This window comes from Anser anser (assembly GCF_964211835.1).
Source record: "Anser anser genome assembly, chromosome: 15".
Lineage (NCBI taxonomy): Eukaryota > Metazoa > Chordata > Aves > Anseriformes > Anatidae > Anser > Anser anser.
This window is the reverse complement of record NC_139736.1, coordinates 12,395,489-12,409,065: the sequence shown is the minus strand read 5'-3', so window position 1 is coordinate 12,409,065 and position 13,577 is coordinate 12,395,489. Positions and strand designations below refer to the sequence as shown.

The 13,577-nt window shown below is 56.9% G+C and overlaps 1 protein-coding gene across 2 annotated transcripts in view; it reads right to left on the bottom strand.

The window, feature by feature from the left end:
* Positions 1-13,577, bottom strand: part of RAB11FIP3 (RAB11 family interacting protein 3) — a 73,026-nt gene that overhangs the window by 40,414 nt on the left and 19,035 nt on the right. For both annotated transcript variants that reach the window (XM_083800526.1, XM_083800525.1), the window contains exon 2: positions 13,482-13,575. In XM_083800526.1, coding sequence (XP_083656652.1) covers positions 13,482-13,575 — 94 coding nt within the window. The remainder of the gene's footprint in view (positions 1-13,481; positions 13,576-13,577) is intronic.

The following is a 13,577-nucleotide window of genomic DNA, read 5'->3' as shown; positions in this document are numbered from 1 at the left end:
CCAGGCACAGGCTGCTCCCTTCTGCTTACCCCGCTACCCATTTTTTCTCCTCCCCCTCAAACTAGACACACGAAAACCTGATTTTCTACAGACACAGACAGAGGTATTTATTCAGCTCCTTCCTTCCTACGGGGCTTGAAAAGGGAGGATTTACAGCCAAGCGAAAGCTTCCAGATCCCCCTGGAAGCAGAGGTATAAAGCGTGGGCAGCCGCGGCACAACCAGCTCCCCGCCCGCGGCCATCCCCATCGCGGCTCCTGCCCAAAGCGAGCGCTGCTGGAGCCCTTCGGGCGTTTCTCGGCGTAGGGCGAGCAGGAGGCTGGTTGCTCCATCTGTCTGCAGAGCGAGCAGCCTGCAGAGGGGTCTGCGCGCACACAGGGCTCATTTTCACAGCAAGCTCCGTTGCTGAGAGCAAGGAGAAGCCCTTTGAGGGGTCCCCTGATGGTGCCTTGGCTGAGCAGAAGCCATGCCCAGGGGACAGCGCCCCACGTTTCCATCTCCCCCTGCTCCACTAGGAGAGCAAAACCGAACAAAACAAGCAGCACAGGTTGACTTCCCTGCTCGGTTCATTCCCTCCCCCTCCTAAAAAGCCATATGGTGCTTTGTGTATAGGGCGAGTTGCCATGGAGAGCTTGCCTGCAAGCCTCCCAGCACAATACGCTGCATTAAGCTTCCAAATTCCTGTCCAAAAGAGCCCCAAACCCAAGAGACCTCTGCGGCTCCACCGGCAAGGAGCAGCGACGGCGTGGTGCGGCCCCGTCCTGCACCACACACGGCGAGGCGGGACGGGAGGGAGCACACAGCCCACGCTCACCCCACTCTCCTCCGGGCCAAATCCCAGCCGATCCCCTGCTCCCCTTCACATCCCCTTCCCCACGCCCCTGGCACCACAAAGCAGAACTTCATCTCTTACACCCGGCCCCATTTCCCCTTGCATCGCCTCCCTCCCGCGCCACTCAGCAGCGCAGCCTTCGCCCAGGCCGGTCCCGAGGGCGGTCTGCATCCCTCCCACCCGCATCCCTCCCACCCGGCTGCCCACGACGGCTTCCCCCCCACGTTTCCAGCTCTACCGGTCACCCTTGCTGCTGGTCCTGGTACCTCTGAGCAGAGCCCAAAGGCTCAAAGCTACAAATTAGGCTCCACGAGACCCTACGGGGAGCTCTGCTGCCCAACAGCCTCCTCACAAAGAGGCTATAAGCTATACGTCATGTCTTTTTCCCAAATTAATTGCGCTAATTTACTTGACCGGAATACTCACGTATTGCTCACACAGTGTGCCCGACACCCGGATAAAGTGTTAGTTAAATTAGTGGGGTAGCACAGTTTTACCAAGATAACGTAGCTGATGGGGAGCGTACTATTGCTGTAACCAGTAAAACCGGGGACATTTATTGTACCATCCAGTGAAACTCAGGTGAAATAAATAAATAAAAAAGATGTAATAAGCAGATTAATGCTCCGCAGCACCCCCCTGACACCTCTTCCCACCCCTGCCTTGACATTTCCCATTGCCTGACCTATGACTGCCCTAACCCCGCTGGAAACCACCTTCCAAGCTCGCTGCGTGACCACAGCTGGGAGATGGGGCTGTGCCTTCATGCAGGCTCCTGGCCTCCTCCAGCCTGCTGTGAGCCCAGCTCAGAGCAGCCAGCCCCAGCGCTTCGTTTTCCCCTACACATTTGACTTTCTGCTCTTCCCAGTGCTGCTCTGCTTCCTGCTGCCTTTGGGCTCTGCATTAAATCCTGCAACTCCCTCTAGCCTTCGGATGTCCTCATTCCTCCCAGCGTTTTAAAAATCTTTGTCCAAACACCCTCGCGCAAAGCATCTGACGTGGAGCATCCCCGAATATATCTGTGCGCTCTCCCACTGACGGGTATTTGCTTTCACCTTTTACAAGGACCACGAGCCAAGGGCAACCTCTGTGTTGCATCTGTCCCACATCTGGAGCCTCTGCCAGCAGCAGAGACGCAGCCAGGTGGCACAGAGCACGGTGCGCACGGCCAGCAAGCAGGATGGGTCCTGGGCTCTGCGCGGGGCTGGGTGCGTGCTGAGCTCTTGCAGCAGCCGCAGCCACGCTCTCCGTCGTCTCGGTGCTCTTCGGAAAGGCTCGGAGGTGTAACTATAGCCTGGGCTTTTCAAGAAACGCAGCACAGTGTGGAGCTACAGGAAAAGAAGTCACGGGGCACAGAGGGCTCCTGAAATAGATTCTAAAAACTGCTTTCAAAAGGCAGCGTTTCAGTGAAAAGGCACCTTGAGTGAAGAGCTGTGGGTACAGGAGTGACACGCAGGTCAGAAACAGAGCCAGTTTTATCGACTTCATATAGGAATGACCTAGAAAAACAGAGCCTTTCAGAAGTATTTAAGTCATCTGCCAACACACACCGCACATACTGCTGCAAGCCACAGAGCCACAAACCCGAAGCGATTCCAACAGCCTGGACGACGTGCAGCCAGCAGACCAGACTCAGCCAGCGCGGCGCTAAGGCGAGGGACCTGCACGCACGGCACAGAACAGCCCCCCGAAAGGCAGCCTCAAGTTATGGTCGCCTTACGAGAGGGCAACCGACACAGACTGAGCTCCCTTAGCGGGCACGCTGCTTGAAAACGAGGTGGCAGAAGAGACGCAGCGAGCACTATAAATGACAGGCACAGCAGAGCCAGCGAGGAAGCCACCGTCCGTATTTCCAGCAGCACCTTGGGGCTTTGTGCTCTCAGCACACTTCCAGGCCCCCACGTGCTGTCAGCGGCTGCAGGACGAGGCCAGCCCCAGCCCAGCCGTCCTCCCTTCTGCTTGTCCTAAGCGATGCACGAGCGCGCTCAAAACCTGATGCTCACGTGCAAAATGGTAGCACCGAGCAGAGCCAGAAGCAGCAGAAGCTACCCTGCCCTCCACGTACATCTCCTGTCAGCACCAGGAGCACCACCGAAGGCCAGCAGCCTTTCCCAGGAGAAGCACAGACACCTCCAACCTCATCCCCCCAAGCACCACTGCCCTCCTCCCTGCACGTGACTTCGGCGCGAAGCGGCAAGTCTGCTTCCCCCGTAGCTGCTCCAGCGCTGAGACAAGGGGCTGGGAGCTCCCACCGAAGGAAGACTCATTTCACAACAAGAGTTACGTGAAGGGAATAACCAAGCGGCACGCTCAGGCCCCCAGGGAAGCAGCATCAGCACTGAGGTTGCTCACACAACCTCACCCCGGCCCCACGCAGCTAACGCGCCTCAGCAGCCCCGCGTCCCTTGGCTATGGCTGCTCGCACAGCGGGATTTCTCAAACATCCCTTTTGATCCGGCCCTCGGGCTTTGTTTGGACGTACCACCTGAAAACAGAACAGAAAGAATCGACTTCGTGGCATCCAAGCACAGACCCGGGCACCTTCCCTTCACCTCGGGGACCAGCTGCGGCACCGCAGACGGACCTGCGAGAGGAAACCCCACTAACGCGTCTTGGGTTTGGTCTTGAGATTAACCTGCAGGTCCCCATTTTTCATTTTCTGTGCTACTTGAGCCGTTTCAAATGAGCGTTAGCAACACCAGCTCGCATTCCTCGGGACCTGCGGCAGGCCGTCGCTCCGTGACCTACCGGCGGAGAGGGCAGAGACCGAGCCTCCAGCCCAGCAGCAGCCGCCAGGCGAGGAGGCCAGCCTTCCCTCCTGACGTCCTCCGCTTCAGGCACTCCACAGCTTCCGTTTACAACGCCTCTGTATTTCAGGAAACAAAGCTGGATTTTGCAGCCAACAGCTTTATTCCCCGCTCTGTGGGGAGGGCAAGGCAGGGCCCCTTCTAAAAGGGCGCGCACAAGCGTGCGAATAGCAGACCGGTCTGCTTTGGCCTCCCAGCGCACACAAGGTACGCGCTGCCTGTGGGACACCCAGGCCGGTGTCTCATCAAGGCAGGGGGCAGCGGTGGGGTGGCACCGTCCCACCAGCAGCCGGCTCCAGCCCGAAGAAATCGAGGTAACGCAGCTAAAAGCAGCTCGGTCCTCCCCAGCTCGCCGCTTCCAGGCCTGCGCCTGCCGCCTGCAGGTACTTGGCCACGCTCAAAGCTAAGGATTATAAACGTGGTGCCTCCGAACCTAGGCACAGCTTGCCTGCAGAGGAATCCCCGGCCCAGATGCGAGCACTACGGTGATAACTCCTTCCAGTGCGTGGCTGGCCACAGGCGCCTCCCATGCCAGCCCAGGCTGACCCCAAAAGACACAGAAAGCCACCAGGAAAAGCTCAGTGCAGTTATTTGTAAAATGGGCTAGAACAACTCAACCAGAATTTGGGGGAAAGTGAGGAAAGAAAAGAGGACGTAGCAGAAACGTTAAACTGGGCCTACGGGGAGAATTCTTCCCAACGTGGCTTTTGCCAGGTGGAAGTGAGGGCTGTGTTGCTAAAAAACATTGTCCATGGGGGTGAGCTGGCCACGGCAGAGCAGCTTGGAGCCCCCATCCTCCAGAGGCTCCCGAAAGCCACCCGATTAACAGGAAGATGCTCCTTAAGGCTCACCTCCTTCCATGATCCTCCCCCTAAATGCCAACACTGCCAGAAATTCTCTCCCAAGTGAGCCCAACGGCGCGCCAGGTGTTGCTGAAGGAGAGCCTGTTTTTTTGTTTGGCTTCTGTAAAAACAGATTGCCAAAAAAAAAAAAAAGAAAGAATAAGTAAGGGAGGAGGGTTCCATAAGATTGTTTTTTAATCCTTTTTCCATCCTGAGATCCTCCAAGGTGTGGGGCAGGTGGACAGCCCGGCCTTCCTGCGAGCGGGAGCCGACGCAGACAGCCCAGTGACTGAACCACACACCCCGCAACGCCTGCACCAGCAGGGAGCACCAGCACTTTATTCAAAGCTAATTTAATTACCGGGCAGATGAAGTTTTAATAAACCTCATTGGGCCAGTTTCCAAAGGTTTTGGTAACTTTTCATTAGCTGGAAGGGAATCCACCACCGCTACTTGCATCTGAGCGTTCTCTCCGGGGGAAGGCAGGCAGTTTAGCAAGACCCCTGTGTTGGAAGGGCCAGACCTCTTAAATCCAGCGGCGTTACACCTCTCCGGATGGATCCGAGGGGCTGAGAGGTTGCAGACATGATGCTGCCCAGATCCTACGGGCTCACCAGCAGCCTTTTTGGTGGAAGCTGTCACGTTATGCCTGCTGAGGTCTCTATAACTACTCACTGCAGGAATAAAAACTCCATCCAAAACAAAACGGGTTTCAAAGACGAGGAAGCAGAGGAGCAATAGGAGGACTCAAGCCTCGGACCGTGCCGAGCAGGGGGGTGCAGCAGCTTTGCTACACACACACCAGGCTGCAACCCCAGCCCAGGAGGCACGGACAGCTCGGTACGGACAAAGGGACGGAGGGCAAGAAGCGAGGCAGGGCTTGGCCAGAACCCCGGGGGATGTGCTGCCACCCATCCCTCTCCATTCAGGGCACAGGCCTCGGTGTGCCTGCTGCTCAAACACCGCAGCCCAGCCCCGCAGCCCTGCAATTAGGACCAGTTTCCCAGCAAAGCCGCATCGCGGGCGCTGCCTGAGAACAAGGGCAGAAAACGCTCAGAAGGAATAAGCCCGCACCACCTCGGTCTGTCAAGGCATCACACCGGCACGCTCACCACAAGCCTCCGGGCTGTGACAGAGCCAAGCGGTGCTATCCGAGAAGGAAAAGTCCTAGGTAAGTAATTATCCCCTCATTAATGACACCAGATTGACTGGATTCCTAACGAGGAAGGAACGTGTGTGCCCTCTGCTCTGGCTAGCCGGCTCTCCGAGAGGCAGGAGGCCAGGCTGCTCGCCTCCCTGTACCCACGCTCAGGCAGCGTCCCTCCCTGCTCTGCAGCCAGAGCTTTCTGGTGAGGACCGAGGAGACGTCCCTCACCCTCCGGCCTCGAGCAGAGCACCGATAATCCCTCGCTCCTGGGCGTACTCGGGAGCCAGCATCCAAACCTGCGAGACGAGGGGACCCAGGAGCAAAGCCGCTGCCACCCCTCCAGAGCCACCAGCCCAGCCTCCTCCTGCTCCCCGGCCACAAGCTGGGCCGGCAGCAGCAGATGTGGAGCAAAACAGCAGGCTCTTTGCACGGAGATGTGAAATCCGATGGAGAAATACAGACGGCAGATGGATAATGAGAAAAGTCTATTTTCTAACAGAAGCAGCTTTTTTTTTTTTATAGTCATCTTCTCCATAGAAGCGAGCACCAAGAACCTCCCCAGGACTCCATCTCCACGTCTCCAGGACTCCAGCGAAACTCCTCTGTTTTCACATTGAGCACCTTCCCAAGCAAACAAGCAGCCCTGCGGCGCTTTCCCTTCTCCTTTGCCAGAGAAAAGTGTTCTTCCTGGCACCAAACTCAGGCCGTCCATCTGCGGTTTTGGGTTATGGGCTGAGGGTTTAAGCAGCAGGCACAAATCTGCTTCACTTCACTCCACCAGGACACGGGGCTGTCCCTGCTAAGCCCCCCCAGTCCCCCCGGGTTGGCTGTGCAAGAAGCGTGGCTGTGCAGCAGCGCTGCCCCTAGCAAGGGGGTGCACGCAGCGGGTGCTGCTTTGGGCGTCTGGTCCTGGATTTTGCATCACAGCTTTGCACTGCTATGAACCAGGCCTCCCTTGGATTTTGTTTCGGTTTGGGACCTGCAGCCCGTGACAGTCCGCGGCAGGGACTCGATGCAGCAAGCTTTCTCTGGTGTATGCATCCAAAATATTCATAGAGAAAGAATCCTGAAAATTGCAAGGGATTCCTGGGCAAATCTCTCGTTCTCTATGTCCCTGAGGGCTGCTAAGCGTTAGTGGCAGCACGTTTGAGCAACTCCCTGCCCTTCCTGTTCCAGAGCTGCGAGCAGGCCTCCGAACACAGCTCCTACAACTCCTGCGCTTCCCCTGAAAGTAGGTCACTGCAGCGTGTCATCTGCCAGGCTGTTTTTGGGAAGACACGCTCCCCGCTAAGGCACGGAGCGGGCCAGCTTTGTCCCTGATGTAACCCTTCCCCAAGCTGCCAAGGTACAAAACAAATGAACACCCCTGACTGTTGACATAAATGAAGAGGAACGTGGGCCAGGAAGCCCTCGGGAGCCAGAAGCGCCCCCTCCCAGCAGCGTCTCAGACCCGTCTCCAGCACAGCCCTGCTCGTGCTGCTGCAGGGAGCTCCGTGCTCGGAGCGAGCCTCGCCGAGCGCAGGCAGCCACCGGGCTGGAGAGAAGTAACTCCGCAGGTCGTGCTTTCGTTCCTGTTTTTCCTGTTAAGAAGCAGATATCCTTCCTCGCAGTCGAAGCAGCTTGAAGGCATCCTTTTTGGCACAATGGTATTCCAAAGCAGAGGGTGAGCACCAGAAGCACCCAGCACTGACCTCATCTCCTCTCTGCTCCAGAGCTGCTCCCGGGCACACGGCATCCTCACCCTCCGGCCACACAGCCTGCAGCTCCCTCAGTGGCAGCTATTAAAAACACACGTAGGGAACAAAAGCAGCTGCTCAAGCAGGTACAGCTTTCCCCTCGTTTCAAGAGGTCTGAGAACAAGGGGTTGGGCAACAGGCGTCTGAGGAAGCCCCCCTCTGAAGGCAGACGAGCAGCTGCACGCGCTGGGCAGCATTTTGGGCTCCACGGAGCAGACGACTGCCTCTTCTTCTCCCCAGCATGACGTGGGCTGAGCGAACACCCCAGTGTCGCCTGCCCTGGGGCTTTCTCCCCTGTCCTCACCCCATCCAGGAGCAGCTTCCAGGGACGAGAGCTGGCCTGCCCTCGCAGCCGCTCAGCTCCTCGTGACGAGGACCTCTGTCCCTCTGGGGCCTGGGGACCAGCCTGCCACAGGAGAACACCTCAGCGCCCTGCTGAAACGCCCGATCTCTGCCGCTGGCGATGCCTCTGCAGGACAGGGATGGAGAGAGACCTCAGGCTGCCGCAGCCACGGGGCGCCGCGGAGGCAGCTCACCTCCGTTGGACAAGGACGGAGGCTCCTGATCCGCACCCCTGCGGGCGAGGAGTTCAACCCGGCTGATTGCCCTCACAGGTTTCCACCGGCAGGCTCAGCAATTTCCAGGACAAGTGTTCAAGCACCGCTATTTCAAGAGAAAACCAAGTTTGGTTCTTCCAAGAAAGGCTCGCTACAAAGAACAGCAGGGGGATTTTTTTTTCCTCCCCTCCTAAGTACACATATACATTTTAATATGACATTTAAGCCTTCACTCCTTTCATTGGAGGAATTAACACTTATCTTCATAAACTCCTTATCCCAACAAGCAGCATATGCCAGAGCAGAACAAGATGCGATGCAAAAAAGGCAGAAGATTTAATCAGAGCAATTTTGATTTTATTCTTGCTCATGAATCAATCTTGATTTCCCATTCATGGCAGCCCCTGTTCTCTGAATGGCAGCCGTACACAAAGAGGCATCTGTTCTACCTTCAGCCACCGCACGAGCTGCCTCCCTAACCAGGGACAGCACGACCAGGGTTAGGAACAGGCAATACCAACGGGATAAGTCTTGACTGCAGCAATGCTGCAGGAATAAAGAGATCAGCAGATCCGAGAAGTAGGAAGCGTTCACGGCAGTCCCAGATCCTCTCCGAGCCATTGAACGTGCACGTTCGCTCTCTCCCCATCTGCTAGGCGTCGGTGAATACTCTCCTTTTAACAAGCAAGCGCCTGGAATAGCGAATGGGGCCCGGGCTCCCCGCTGACAGAAGCGTGCTCCGATGCTAGCAGGGGCCTGCTGCAATACTGCCGTACTTACTGCCACACAAATGCAGCCTCGTAAAATAATTACTGGGTTGGAAGCTTACGAGGGAACGCACGCCTTGGCTTCTGGAATTCTCTCTGTGCAAGGAAAGCCTGCATTTTGTGGAGCAAAAGCCATCTGCAATGCAGATCCTACAAAGAAAGAAGCTACACACAAACCACACAGTGGCTTACGTTGCCAGCCAGCCAGATATCTAACAGGCTGCTCACCTTCAGACGCTCTGCAGAGCCGGGGCAGCAGCCAGCCTGGCTCTTCGGAAATTCAGAGCCACCGCATGCTGCCAGCAGTCCCATGCAGGCACTGAGCGCCTCGTGGGCAGCTGGGGTCGTGATCCCCGCCGGGATCACCCAGCACCATCAGGCACAGAGGGGTCCCCGAGACGCTGCCCGGCTGGGGCCGCGCCTGCAGAGCCGGGAGCTGGTTTCACATCCGACGTGCGGTTCTCTCTCTGGCCGCATGCTTTGAGCTGTAACGCTCGGCCTGCATCCAGCAGGAGGGCTGGATACGGGGTTTTCTTTGGGGGAAGTGATTCCTGGGTTGCCGTCCAGCTGCCAGAAGCACACCGACCGTCCCAGGGCGCGGAAGGCTGGCTGCAGAAGCCGGAGTGCTCCCGGGGCTGCTCTCAGCAGCCGAGGGTGGTGCAGCCCCCGCACAGACGTCTTCGGCCTCCTCGACTTCGCACCACCGCCAGCTCCAGCGAGCGGCCTCGGCCGGGGCCTCGCAGCAGCCTGCCCCAGCACCCGGCCAGCCCCAGCCCTCGGTTTGCCGTTCGCCCCCTGCCCTACGCCCGCTCCGCAGCTCTGCTCTCGTGCCCCCAGCCGCTCATTCGGGAACCCGAGGCTGGCCACGCTCCTCCTGCCGCAGGCCTCGCTCACCCCGCGGGCTGCCCGCCCCGAGCTCGTTAGCCCAGCGCCGCTGACGACCCCGGCGCTGCCGAGCGTCCCCCGGGCGGTGCCCCAGCGGTTGCAGCAGGCAGGAACTCCGCTGCAGCTTCCAGGTTTGGGTGTTGGCTCCGGAGCGGTATTTTCCATCTTCCCGAATCCAAAGAGCTTTCAGTTCAAGAATTTGAAAAGGGATTTGACTGTTTCCATCCTCGGGCCCAACCCCGGTGCCTCAGTGGACGCGCTGCCCGCACAGAGCTCCTTCTGTTCGGGGAGCGGAGCGGGCGGACGGCGCCGCTGTCAGCAGCGGTACCCCGCAGGGACACCAGCAGCGGTACCCCGCAGGGACACCAGCAGCGGTACCCCGCAGGGACACCAGCAGCGGTACCCCCCAGGGACACCAGCAGCGGTACCCCCCAGGGACACCAGCAGCGGTACCCCCCAGGGACACCAGCAGCCCGCCCTGCACGCAGCAGGGAACCTGCACCGTGGGCCGCCTGGGGTTGTTTTTAAGGCAGATGTTACAGATGTTTCAGATCGCAGCACGAGCATTAATCACAGGATTTGTCCACCTCTGCTACTGAATTTAAGTGCGTTGGTCTGCTACAGAGAGACATTAAAATATCCTATTGGATGCCAAGAGGCCTCTGCAGGAAAAAACAAAAAAACAGGTGTTTGAACTTAAAAGGTTCTTAAATATCCTGACAAAGAAAGGAGCGCCTGTGAACACCAGCCTTGTTGTCCACGTCTAGCCGTGGCTGACCCTGCCCACTTCTCGTGTCTGCCAGCCACGCGGCCCTGCAGCAGCTCCTGCATCAAACGCAGACCAGAGCTGCTCTGGGCCAAGCGCGTCGACTTCAAACAACAGGCTCCACCTCGCCGTCCCCCCTGTCCCAGGGTCAGCTCCTTGCCAGCACAGCAGAGACCTTACTCCTTCCCAGCAGCTGGCACGCAGCTCCTCGTACCCGGTTCTTACAGAGAAGATCCCCCCTCAGCCCTAGCAAGAGGAAGGCGGCAGCCACATGGGTTCCCCAGCTCAGTTCCCCCGCAGAACAACTCCGGGGAGGTCCCACGGGCGCTCACTGAGCCAGGCCCACCCTGCTTTCATCGGGCTGGGGGTTTCCCCAGCATTACACACCATAAGGAGTTAATTAGAAAGGAAAAGGGTTTTAAAAAAAAAGGTCCTTTGCTATCTTTTAATACCGCTGAGGACCACGTTCTCCTATTAAGTCTTCTCTATGGGAAGGGTGGAAGGTAAGGCAGCCACAACAGGCTAAAGAATCTCTCGTCATAACCTCAAATCCTGCTTCTACAGCACCTAAGTCATTTTGCTCTTTTTCTCCATGGTCAACATCACCTGGCAGGACAGCAGCTTGCAGCAGCCAAGACCAGACCTATGAAGAATCACTCCACCATAACGGAGAGGTGGCGCGGTGGCTCTCGGTGCCGTGTGGTTAAATCGTGCTTCGCTCTGCGCTGACGGCAGGGGCAAGCCCCAGGAGTCCCAGATCAGCGTTCCTCAGCCAGCGGGATCGCTCCAACAGCTGGCACGGGAGCAGGACTGAGCTCACTGTCCTCCCTGGCCGTAGGGGCTAACCGAACACGAGAGCAGTCGTAGGAAAGCAGCTGCCTACGCAGGCTTTGCTCGTTTTGTGTCTGCACCATCAGTTTGCCAGGCTGGACCACAGGAGCCCGAGGAAAGTCACAGCTGCTGGCCTCCAGAGAGCCTCCAACGGGGGGGAGAGGGCAAGGAAAGCAGAGCATCCTCAGAAACAAACCCCACCTGCATTAAGGCAGTCACCGCGAGGCACGAGCTTCCCAAAGAGGGTTCCTTCTCCCTCCCTCCCCAGAGATGGAGGTGGATTAGCCAAGCATCTCCTTGCTCCTGAGTTAGCACCCTGCTCCTTAGCGCGGCTGCCGCACACGAACGCCTGCAGAGATTAGGCCCACGCCTGCACACAGGCCCAGGGTTTTCACGCAGCTGCACGCTTGGCAGCCAGTATCATTCCTGCCCAAAACTTGAGGGGGAAAGTCTGAAGAAACCACTTAGGTCACGCACTTTTTTGGGATGCTGCCACCCCTCTGCCCCTGCTCCTTCATTCTAGCCACAGCACCGTGCAATTGCCATCACCCTCGGCAGCTCCATGGCCAGGGGAAGCCCAGAAGAGCTAAGAACAGTGAGAAATCCCCAATAACCACAAATGTTATGTCAGGTCTCACTTCAGGGATGGACCGAAGAGCCACAGTCTACCAGGAAATGCAACAGAGCTCTCTCTGGCTCCAAAAAGGCCAAGCTAATTAATAAAGCCTTGTTAAAAGGAACTCGCAGCAGCAAGCACAGCCTCTGCTGTCTTTACAAAGGGAAGATCAATATCGACCACCTAAACAGCAGCAACAAGTCCTCGAGATCATTCCAACGTGAACAACTGCTCAGCTGGTAAGACTTGAAGAAACACTCTCTGTGCCCTGTCCCACGTTTTTTCATAGCTGCTCAATGCTGCGCAACATTAGAGAGCTCTGCCGTTCTTAACCACTGTAATAAATACGTAGCAATCTCCTACAAGGCTAATAAATAGGATCTTAAAAGCTTTGTCCGGATCTGCTTTTTCCATCCAATTAATATAACGCAATACTAGAGCAATGAATTATTGAAGAGAAATACAAGCCGTGGCTTTCACAAACATGCTCTACTCCAGTAGCAATTTATTACAAATTAATAGCATGCTGCAGTTCCTCCTGCACCACGAGAACTGCACTCAGCCACCCGTCAAGCTACAGCGGCCACCAAAGCTCTGGAGCTGCCACAAGACACCAGTCCTAACCACGCAGGGAAGAGCTGCGCACAAATAAGCCAGGGGAGCAGGAGGAGGGATGGACGGCCGACAAAAAACAGAAGCTGCTTCTGCTTTTCAGGGCTTTTCTGCTCATGAAACAAACCTGGTCTGTACGGGAATAATTGGTCTCTGATTCTATCAGTGCTCAAAAGCACGCTCGGCGTGCAGGGGTGACAACACAGCGCATGTTCATCCCTGCATGAAAGCAACGCTGAAATTTAAGACAGGCCTTACTGTAAACAGAATTGATTAATGTGCAAATGTGACGCTTCCAATTTGCACATTTAAAGTTACATCTGCTCAGCACGATGTTTCCAATATTTTTCACACCCTGTCCTTAAAAACACATTTGCCCCAAAATGAACCTCCGACACTCGTCTTAGAGACGAATCCCATATTGAAAAAAAGTCTGTGCTTATTTTTTTTTTCCTCCCCTCTTCAGCACAGCAGTTCAAACACCAGCCAGCCAGAAAGATATCAGCATTTCCCCGAGCTATTGCTCTGGAAGCTGTGACAAGCCCCTCAAGAGCAGCATCAGAGCTGCCACTGGCCCGTGTAAAGGTTACCTACCAGGCAGCGAGTTCAAAGCCTGCTTCACGTGCTTCTCGCCAGGAAGCATTTGTACGTGCTGATCCTCCAAACGGCTGGAGCGGGGGTAAATGCATCAGTGGCCGGAGGTTAGAAGACACGTGCCCTGCAGCAGCCAGAGGGGCATCTCCAGCAGCAGGTCAGCCAAGTCACCCCTCTGCCCGAGCAGCAAAGCCCGGCAGAGCCATAGGTGAGCGCAGATACCAACCCAGAAGGGAGTTTCTCTCCTTGGCTTTGCTGTTTCCATCACACGTTTAGGAAGGGACTTTCCTGGTGAGCAGGAGAGCACGCAGCCACCACCACAACTGCAGTGCCACCCTTTTCAACCCTATTACTCAGCGCACCCGGCCACCCCCTCGCTCTCCACCCAGCGCGGAGCGGGGACTCCCAGCCAACCAGCCCAGCTCGCTCCCGCTTCGCCGCGGGGCCTGGCACCTTCCCGGCCTCACCTGCACCGCGGCACCAGACTCACCTCCATTTCTGATAGCTCTGATCCCCCGATGGAAATCTTCGAAGCTGATGACTCCAAGTCCGCTGGGATCGAGGTACTTGGTCAGGTCCTTCACCT